This window comes from Cajanus cajan, chromosome 6 (genome assembly GCF_000230855.2).
Source record: "Cajanus cajan strain Asha chromosome 6, NIPB_CcT2T_4, whole genome shotgun sequence".
In the NCBI taxonomy this organism is placed as follows: Eukaryota; Viridiplantae; Streptophyta; class Magnoliopsida; order Fabales; family Fabaceae; genus Cajanus; species Cajanus cajan.
This window is the reverse complement of record NC_138522.1, coordinates 2,192,177-2,202,611: the sequence shown is the minus strand read 5'-3', so window position 1 is coordinate 2,202,611 and position 10,435 is coordinate 2,192,177. Positions and strand designations below refer to the sequence as shown.

At 33.7% G+C, this 10,435-nt stretch overlaps 2 protein-coding genes across 2 annotated transcripts; one reads left to right on the top strand and one right to left on the bottom strand.

Annotated features, from left to right (window-relative positions):
* Nucleotides 1-875: 875 nt before the first annotated feature.
* LOC109796015 (actin-7) lies at nt 876-3,895 on the top strand. Its single transcript, XM_020355615.3, has 5 exons — nt 876-1,077; nt 2,058-2,128; nt 2,228-2,621; nt 2,705-3,318; nt 3,407-3,895. Exons 2-5 carry the CDS (start codon nt 2,069-2,071, stop codon nt 3,470-3,472), a joined length of 1,134 nt encoding a protein of 377 aa, XP_020211204.1. The 5' UTR covers nt 876-1,077; nt 2,058-2,068; the 3' UTR covers nt 3,473-3,895.
* A 2,094-nt stretch (nt 3,896-5,989) lies between these two features.
* Nucleotides 5,990-9,219, bottom strand: CARA (carbamoyl phosphate synthetase A). Its single transcript, XM_020358214.2, has 10 exons — nt 9,006-9,219; nt 8,683-8,815; nt 8,509-8,597; nt 8,356-8,416; nt 8,183-8,250; nt 7,949-8,077; nt 7,750-7,859; nt 7,313-7,660; nt 6,609-6,774; nt 5,990-6,380 (listed from the first exon to the last, which is right to left on the bottom strand). The coding sequence occupies exons 1-10, from the start codon at nt 9,121-9,123 to the stop codon at nt 6,283-6,285; spliced, it is 1,320 nt and encodes a 439-aa protein (XP_020213803.1). The 5' UTR covers nt 9,124-9,219; the 3' UTR covers nt 5,990-6,282.
* Between the last annotated feature and the right edge of the window lie 1,216 nt (nt 9,220-10,435).

Below are 10,435 nucleotides of genomic sequence, written 5' to 3'. Positions count from 1 at the left end.
AAAGTTGTGACAACTACTAATTAAATACACACTTGTTCTGTTATTAACTTTTTTTAGCCATCACAATTACAACTACGAATTCAAACTTAAACATTCTATTCCAACTTTTACCATCACGTAGATTCAAGTGATTTTATTATTGACTTTGATATAGACTTTGGATACTATATATTTATAGAAGCTGCGATTTAACAAATATTTTTTTTATGAAAATTTTAAAAAATAATTTAATTAAGTATTTAGCCGATATAAATTTATTAGATAAACTCCATTTATAATTTTCAAGACAAAACTACTAAAAAAAAATAAACGAAATGTAATTCAATAAAAATATTTCAAAACATAATATTTTAATCTTTTAACTTATTTTCTATTTTTGTTTTATTCCAACTTAATCAAATTTATTATTTTCCGTGGAAGTCTAATTTATTATTTTGATAGTAAAAGGTCGTTACAATTACAATAGACTTTTTTTTTTTTTTGCCGGTTAAAACCCACTATTATCGACAAATTTGACAAGTCAAAATCCTTTTTTACTTAATTGACTAATCTAAATCCAAACAAAAAGATAAAAATTGAAAATAAAAAAATAAATTAAAGAATGAACAAGAACAACATATTAATTTTGCCTAAGGCTTATAATTATTTTACTAAAACAAAATATAAAAAATATAAATTATTTTCATAAGTATAAATAATATCTTTAAAAAAATATATTAAGGGAAGAAAAAGAAAAGAAATTGATGGAGGGTGTGCGGAGGAAAAGGCTGTCAGCCAGGTCACCCTATCCATCTTTTCTCGTGGTCGAAATGATTCCCTCTCTCCCTTCCTTCCTTCCTTCCTTCCTTCCTTCCTTGTATTTCAATTTCAATTTTCCTCCTAATTTCAAATGCATTACTTACACTCACACCAACCACACTCTCTCTCTCTCTCTCTCCTCACATATATATATACTCTCTCTTTCTCTCTTATCAACCCCCTTTCTGTAGCCCTCAACCACACTGAGCCTGCACACCCATTCTTCTCTTCTCCCACCTCGCCTCTGCTCATTCGCCTCCTTCCTATCTCTGCTTCAAAGTAAGTCTCCTTTTCCCCTTTCATTCGCCGCTTTTTCCACTCTTCTTTCTCCTTAGATTTGTTCAACGCTATTTTTGTTGCATCTTCTATGTGAGAATGCTACCTGCCGCATCTGAATCCTATCTTGATGTTTATGTATTTCATGATTTATCTCCATATTTCTTTATCTATGTTTATGAAACGTACTAGATTGTGGCGATCTGTCCTTCTACTTCCGATCTTCTTCGGCTGAGATCTCCCATCTTTCTATAATCTAATCTATGCTTTTATTTGTCAAATGTGGATAGTTGTCGGTTCCGTATTCCAGCGTTCGATGCCTTTATGCTCTGATCTGGTTTTCCTTTCTTTATTATACTATTCATCTCTCCGTGTAATACGCCATTTGATCCATTTGGTATTTAGGAACTTAAGATATCCTGTGTCAGAGGAATGTTGAGATTTAACTAGGAGCTGCACATGCTTACTTCCTATGTGTATTCTACGATATTTTCCGCTCATTTTTTAAGTTTTCCTAGTTTCACTTAAAAAAAATGCAAATGATCGCCTCCTTTGTTTGTCAATTATTTATTTGCATTTGCTATTGTGTTCTTTCTTTATAAACCTCAATTTATGTACCTTATGTTTCTATGGAATTATAAAGTAGATCATATAATATACTGAATTGTTTAATTTACCAAATTTCTTCATGCTTGAAATGTCCGCTTTCTGACATGAAGGTAGTGTGTTGGAGATCTCACATCTAACTAGTGATATAGCTTATATAGTGTATATAACTCGGAAGCAATATTCATCTTACAAACTGGTTTTGTAAAGTTGAGTTAGGTTCAAACTCACATTCTTAAGATAAACAAAGAACCGGTGTCTCATTTTGAAAATGAGAGTTTGAAATGAACCTAATCCTAAAGTCTGTGAATGGCTGGCTCTGTAGGTTGTTTTATTCAATTTGTTGGTATTGACAATTTGTGTTATGCTTACTGTAGTTTGGTAAAAAATGGCTGATACTGAGGATATTCAACCCCTTGTTTGTGACAATGGAACTGGAATGGTGAAGGTTAGTACTCTGCAGTTTCTTCTGCTATGGTGTAATTTTGTTGCATCTTTTAGTCTTAGTTTCATTATTGAATATTTTGTTTATATAATGTGTGTACAGGCGGGGTTTGCTGGTGATGATGCTCCTAGGGCTGTGTTTCCCAGTATTGTTGGCCGACCTCGTCATACTGGTGTTATGGTTGGGATGGGTCAAAAGGATGCCTATGTAGGTGATGAAGCCCAGTCAAAAAGAGGTATTCTTACTCTGAAGTACCCAATTGAGCATGGTATAGTCAGTAACTGGGATGACATGGAAAAGATCTGGCATCACACATTTTACAATGAGTTGCGTGTTGCTCCTGAGGAGCACCCAGTGCTTCTAACTGAGGCTCCACTCAACCCTAAGGCCAACAGAGAAAAAATGACTCAAATTATGTTTGAGACCTTCAATGTGCCCGCCATGTATGTGGCCATCCAGGCTGTTCTCTCCCTTTATGCAAGTGGTCGCACAACTGGTTTGTATTTGTATCCATCTGTCTCAATTTGTGCGGTTGTGATCACATTATTCTCTCCCTGACTCAAATCCTTTCTGAAACAGGTATTGTTTTGGACTCTGGTGATGGTGTGAGTCACACTGTGCCAATCTATGAGGGCTATGCACTTCCACACGCAATCCTTCGTTTGGATCTTGCCGGCCGTGATCTAACTGACTCTTTGATGAAGATCCTCACTGAGAGAGGGTACATGTTCACCACCTCTGCTGAGCGGGAAATTGTTCGTGACATGAAGGAGAAGCTTGCGTATGTTGCCTTGGATTATGAACAAGAACTTGAGACTGCAAAGAGCAGTTCTTCAGTCGAGAAAAACTACGAGCTTCCTGATGGACAAGTTATCACAATTGGAGCTGAGAGATTCCGTTGCCCTGAAGTTCTTTTCCAGCCTTCTATGATTGGAATGGAAGCTGCGGGAATTCACGAGACCACCTACAACTCTATCATGAAGTGTGACGTGGATATCAGAAAGGATCTTTATGGCAACATTGTTCTTAGTGGTGGTTCAACTATGTTCCCTGGTATTGCTGACCGTATGAGCAAGGAGATCACTGCACTTGCTCCTAGCAGCATGAAGATTAAGGTTGTGGCACCACCAGAGAGAAAGTACAGTGTCTGGATTGGAGGATCAATCCTTGCATCCCTCAGCACCTTCCAGCAGGTGATTGTTTTATTACAAATTTGCTTTTCCCCACGTATGCCAAATTGCCAATTAAGATTGAACTCTAAAACTTGTTTTGGTTTTGCAGATGTGGATATCGAAGGGTGAATATGACGAGTCTGGTCCATCCATTGTCCACAGGAAGTGCTTCTAAGTCCAAAAAATGCTTTAATGGTGAGTTATTTTATTTTTTTTGCTGTGGTTGCTTTTTTGGTGTCTGTCATGTCATGCGAACTATGTTGCGATGAATAAGGGGTGGGACAGGATCATTGGAGGGTATATTCCGAGCTTAGTGTATCATATTTTGTGTGGCATCCCTCTGGATGTGGTGGGCAAGTTGGTTGAGAAGCATTTTTCGCCTTGGAATTCATCCATGTCTCCGTAAGTAGGTTGTCTGTAGCAAAGGAGTGATTGTGATGCTTATTTTATTTTCCTTTTACACCCTTTTTTTCAGAGTTCACATTTTATTTTTGGCCTTTGGAACATTAATGTGAATGTCTATAGCTACATGTATCGAGGGTGCAAAGAATATTGTCAGTTCGCGCTCATAAATTATCAGATTGAGTATATTCTTAAATCACTTGCCCTATAAGTTGAGTGTGCTATTGATATGATAACGCTTACTAGCTGTAATGACTGGTCTATGATCTTCATCGCTCTCCTCGGGAATGGTAGGGGTACCAGCAAGATCCCTGATTAAGAATTACGAAGGCAAGGACAAGTTTTAAATATTCCCTAATTTTACAATCGGTTAAATTTAATTTTAATATTTTAGTATTAATTTATTAATGTGTATGATTATGCTCTGCTACGTGTTATGTTTTTATTGGAGTAAACAATTTCAGATTACGAAAGAATAATCTTACATTCAAACCTAGCGGACAGACGATACAATACAGTATTATAAAATGAGAAAACAGTCGGGTTGTCGTTGAGCATAAAACAAAATATGGTGATTGGATGGATTTGGCGCTTTTATAATCAACAACTCATTTGAGGGTAAAGTAAATAATTTTAAATATTAATTAAATTATCAACATTGATGTATTGTGCATGTATGTATAACAAATTATGTATGAGCTATAATAATAATCTTATTTTTTTAGAATACATATTTTTATCTTTATTCACTTCAAAGAATTAAATCTGTGTTGATTATCGTTTGTGACGACCTTGGAGGGGACTATTGGAATAGAAATGGTAAAGTCCTTATCAAAGAAGAGAAGAAACGATGATGTGTATGATGAGTTTTAATGTTTTAGTATGAACTTGTTACTGTGTATGCTTTTGCACTTTTGCGTTTTATGTTTTTAGTTGAGCAAGTAATTTCGGATAAAAGAAAACTTACATTCAAACCTGAAGGATGGTCGATAAACGAAAATTTTCGATAAAAAACAAAGTAATCATTTTTATTCGATTTATACATCAACCAAATAAACTCCATTCTCACGAGACCAGTACGGGCACGCTGGTCGATTTGGTTTAGCTTTGTATTTTGTAGAGAGGAAAGAAATAGATAAAAAAAAAATAGAAATTTGGTTATTTGATTAAAAAAAAGGTGAAAAAAGTGTGAAAGATAAGGTATATATAAGAGAAAAGGGAGAGAAATAAATAAATAAAAAGGTAAGATTCATCATCATTTAATTTCTCTTTTCTCTATTTCTCTTCAATTAAATAATCTTTCTCATTTTCACTCTTATTTTCATTTTCACCATCCCATTTCTTCTCTATCAAATAAGGCATTAGAGAAAGAAAAAAAGTTTACCACATGAAGATCAGTTTAATTTTGGTTAAATTTACAATTTTTTTTTACCAAGACCAAACTAAACCAACTTGGTTCATTTGGTTTCGCACACAACAGAAATCGAATTCGGGTTAATTGATTTGAATAACCATATTTTTAGCTAAAATATCGCATTATACATATAAGAAAATAAAATAAAATTAGAGAGGAGGTTTATGAAAAATGTTCTATTGTGTATGTATATAATAATAATAATAATAATAATAATAAATAAATAAATAAATAAATTGCTCCGGCCACCGGCAAAGTGAAGAAGCCTCGCAGATTGAGGCCAGGCCAGGAACTGTGCCTGTGACTGTAGTCTTGAGAGATGAGCAAAGCAAGGAACTGCTAGTTTGAAAGCAGAGGCATTTCAAGAGGCAAAAAAATATCAATACGGAAGTAGCACTTATTTATAGTTTAACTCGATCTTCACATGATATATATGAGTTTTCAACTCATAAAATAACTAATAACACTTGTGTAATAAATAGAGATCCTATAATTCAGAATACCTAATAACTCCACCCAGGCCTATTTGATAGGGTTATTTGAGGACACACCAAAGATTATGCCAAGAGAGACACAATTGTGCCCAACGACATTCACCTTAACAGACTTATTACCTTTGATCTTCATTACCGACATCATAATCTTTCTTGGTAATAAAAAAATTAACTTTTATACTTCAATGCCAAGTAAAAGATGCAACATTGTTTTGAATTGCAAAATACTTTTTTTTACCATCAAACGTGTAGATGAATTGATATAAAATTATTTCAATTTAACAATATTGAATTTGATTATAATCAATTGATATAGAATTATTTAAGTTTAACCAATAGTATTAATTATTAAAATCGAGTCCTAAAATACTCAAAGGAAAAATTTACTGTTTATTAAAAGGAAATAATTATTATTAATCTTAAAATTAGTGATGCCATTGCCAGCAACCAAAATTTGGTGCTGACTACGAGGACTAGTAATACATTAAGCTTCATTGAGGTTTATGACAGCCTTGGCCATGCTTACCCTTGTACAGAAAATGAACATAAGAAAATCTTAATCAAACCCTAAGAAACCTTGGTAAACTCATCTACAAAATCATAGAAATAGACTCATAATATTTTAGCAGATGCTTATTCCTTTTACCCTGGAGGGGGAGCAGCACGCTTCAACCACTATGCATCCAAAGCATGCACCGCTGATAGTTTGTGTAGACTTTCCTTTGGTGTTCTGTTTTTTCCTTGCTTCATTAGCTCTATAAACCCCCTAAAAGCTGCATTATCAACAATCACTTTGGTTATTTATGGATCAAATCCAAATATAACATTCGTATCAAGAAATGAGAAAAGGAAATTAATTGCAATAAAGACATCCTAGATAATTCACAATTCTGCCATTGAACCTGACATTTCTCAAGATGGTAATGCCAGTAGGTTGATGATCATATCAAGCTTTTTCCTTTTTTATTTCTTTAATGAACTTCAAGTTTTAAGTATCTCACCGTAGTCAGAATCATGAGGCCCAGGGGATGCTTCAGGATGGTATTGAAGAGACACAAGTCTTTGAGCAGGGAAAGCAAGACCGGCACAACTTCCATCATTAAGATTGATATGAGTAACCTCCACTCCCTCTGGCAGTGTGGCTGGGTCAACAGCATAGTTGTGGTTCTGCCAATTTATACAGCAATATAATGACACAAGTTCATAAATATAACAACAACATAGTTGCATAACATGAAAAGCTTTTAAAGAAAGGAACACAGAAGCCACCTCCAGTCAGTTCATTTTGTTTCAGAGACATGATTGACACAAGAAATGTAGGAATTGGACTTGCATATATTATTTTCAGTTCAACATGTTTGCTGCAATATGTAGAATTTGTTAAGCTGATTTTTGACTCATCACAAGCCTAAAGGTCCAATAATGACCATGAGTTGATACAACGGGAGCATGGAACTGAACTGATGGTACCAATTATTGCATAGTTTTTTTCTAACACAAGTCACTATTATAATCAGTTCTGGTTTAACAGGTTCCAACCCTTATGATTTATGAGACAAAAAATATAGGTCTGTAACATGTTTATCTCAGTCAGCAAACGTAATGCTAACAGAATCAGATAGACAAAGTATAATTAATAATTATGGTGAAACACCAAGAAGTAAGAAATAAGAAGTTACAGAAAATCATCCTTTAGTTCACATACCTGAGCACTAATTTCAACATGGCCAGTTTGAAGGTTACGAACAGGATGATTTCCTCCATGGTGACCAAATTTCATCTTGAAGGTTTTACCTCCTAAAGCCTGGCCCAGCAATTGATGGCCCATGCAAATTCCAAAAACAGGCACCTTTCCGATAATATTCTTTACTGTTTCAACGGCATAAGGAACAGCAGATGGATCACCAGGGCCATTGCTGAAAAGGACTCCATCTGGCTTCATCTTCAGAGTCTCTGATGCTGGCCACGTAGATGGCACAACAGTAATTTTGCAGCCATAAGATGCAAGGCGCCTGAGTATATTATGCTTGATTCCAAAATCATATGCAACTACCTGCAATTTCATTTATCAGCATGTAGCATAAATTAAATTACCCAATAGTTAAAAAAAAGTCAGTACAAACAGCATACTGCATTACTTACATGGAAAGTCTCTCCTGGCACTTTATTGGAACTAAACTCCCATTCTTGCTTAGTTTTGTCAACCCATTCATGTGGAGTTTTGCATGATACACCACTTATTAGATCAATACCTGGAAAATGAAATAGCAATAGCATCCATTTAATTCCATTTTTAGAAACATTTGCTGATTTGTATAACCTCAAAGACTCGTTTCCATACCAACAATGTCCCAAGACTTAGACATCTTAAGCAGTTCCTCATCCGATTTGGAATTGTCAGTGCTCAAGACACCAATAAGACTGCCATCTTGCCGCAATCTGCGTGTGATTGCACGAGTATCAACATCATCTGTTGCATCACAAAGCACCATCAAAACCAAAAGCAAAATCTCAAGTTATGCAGAATGCAGAGAGCAACATTCTTCTCGAAACATATTTTGTACAAAACACTCACAAATTCCCATGATATTCCTTTCGGCCAAGTAATCACCGAGATCCTTCGCACATCTCCAGTTAGAGGTACTGCATAAACATTCATCACAAAAAGACAAAAAGAGTAAGTAGACAACCAAAAAAAAAAGCTCAATCAACGGAAAAAAAAAAATCTCCAAAGCACAAGAACAGAACCTGATGCTCAAACTTCTAATTACAAGACCAGCAAGGAAACACTGTATTGATTCCTCATCATCTGGCAAAACAATGAACCAAAACACAATTTTTCAAATGGCTTCCAACCACAACGACTCAACACTCACCAGAATCATAAAAATAAAAACTAACCAAAATTTACACCAGTGTTCCCAATATGTGGGTTTGTCATCAGCACAAACTGGCCAGCATAACTAGGGTCTGTCAAAATTTCCTGATACCTGAAAATCACACACACAAACATAATTAGTATGCAAGCAAGCCATAAAAAAATCAACACACCCCAAGATTCAAACTTTTCCTCACCCTGTCAATGATGTGTTAAAAACAACTTCGCCAACTTGTGTCCCCGAAGCACCAAACGACTTTGCCTTCCAAATTGAACCATCTTCCAGCACAAGTCTAGCATCTGAGTTTTTCCAAGGCCTCTCTCCATTACCTATGTCACATGCAACAGAACCGCGTCAAATGGTCTGAACCACGCAGGGGTAACAAATGGGCAATACCCTCCAACATGGGACATTCGCATCAAAAGGGCAAAAGGAATGGTCTTTTTCATGGCACGAAATGCGGCACGAGATGGGTCCGTGAGAAAAGAAAACGGTTTCAAAAAGAGAGAGAGGGGTTACCGGAAGAGCATCTGACGGTAAAGATGGAAACTTTGGTGGCGGCGTGTGGTGGGTTGGAAGAGAAGGGGTTGGTGAGGTCATTGAGAGAGAGAGCGAAGGATAAAGCTTTTGTCGCCATTGAAGGTCGCAGCAGTGTTGCAGATATCTCTCTCTGTCTGTCGTACTGTTTGGTTTGGGTTTCCGTCACTTAGGTTTTTATTTTGCAATTTCATGGTCTTCTTTCCTTTTTTAAGCTTTTTTAATAAATTTTCCTACATGCAATGCAACTAGTGTGTGGTGGCACTAGTCTAGTTGTTTTCAAGAAAATAAAAAGGGGGGGTAATTTCCAATTGGTGGTTCATATTTTGATACATGGATTTGAGCATGAGAGGGAAAATAAGAAATTGTGGTTGTTTATTGAATTTTTTTTTTTTACTTTGCGTAATGTACATTATATATGCTTATTTTATGTTTATATGATTTAAATTTTGCTTAAATATATTATTTAAGTAAGTATTAATTTTAGTTTTTATAAAAAAAATCTTTGTTTTTCATTTTATAAAATTTGTAAACATTGAATGGGTGTTTTAAATATAAATTATATTGTAAATACATTAATTTTTTAATATATAAATTATATTTTAAAATTATAATAAATGAATTATGTTATAATATAATTTTTTAAAAAGAATATTAAAATTTAATTATTTATGAACAAACTATGTGCATATATTTTCATCACATTAATAGGTGTTAGTTTTTGTATTAATAACTGTTTTTTATTTTACTTTTTTCTTCCAAAGTAAATTTACCATTGTAAAAGAGTTTTTATTTTACAATCATTGTAAATGAGGTTTATCCTTTGTGGCATCCAAACGAAAGGAATTAAAAATATTAAATACTACTGTAATAATAAGATTTTTTTTCACTTGTTTTTATGTTAATCTTATGTTATTAAAACTTCTAGAAAAATTATAAATAAATAATTGTTTTCTGACAAACATTAAAGTGAATAAGAAGTTGTACTACGGTCTATGAATTAAAAAAATAAATAAATAAGAAATGATATTATAAAAGATTTTAACAATAAACCATTCTTTAAAAAAAATGATTTATTTTATTTTATTTTGTAAAAAATAATAATTTTTAAAGTAATTATTTAAAATTAGAATTAGACAACATGAAATTACCTGATAATATATATATATATATATATATATTTATTTATTTATTTATTTATTTATTTATTGAGGATATATGTATATATAAATATATAAAAAATAATGATGACAATGTAACAAATGTGAGTTTCAGTATTCTCATTTTTATTTTCAAGTTACTGTATATTAATTATCGTTCTCATATTCGATAGATATGAAATTTGTATCTTATTTTTGTTATTGTCGAGTATTGAGTATATTCATACTCGTTTGGAAATTAATTTTTACAAA

Bases quoted from the DNA above. Each gene is read 5' to 3' on its own strand.
- LOC109796015 (XM_020355615.3), top strand. From the start codon at position 2,069: ATGGCTGATACTGAGGATATTCAACCCCTTGTTTGTGACAATGGAACT. The intron at 2,129-2,227 runs GTTAGTACTCTG...ATGTGTGTACAG, and splicing joins ATGGAACTGGAATGGTGAAG to GCGGGGTTTGCTGGTGATGA. The intron at 2,622-2,704 runs GTTTGTATTTGT...TTTCTGAAACAG, and splicing joins TGCAAGTGGTCGCACAACTG to GTATTGTTTTGGACTCTGGT.
- CARA (XM_020358214.2), bottom strand. From the start codon at position 9,123: ATGGCGACAAAAGCTTTATCCTTCGCTCTCTCTCTCAATGACCTCACC. The intron at 7,661-7,749 runs GTAAGTAATGCA...ATGAAATTGCAG, and splicing joins TGCCAGGAGAGACTTTCCAT to GTAGTTGCATATGATTTTGG. The intron at 6,381-6,608 runs GTGAGATACTTA...TTGATAATGCAG, and splicing joins GCCTCATGATTCTGACTACG to CTTTTAGGGGGTTTATAGAG.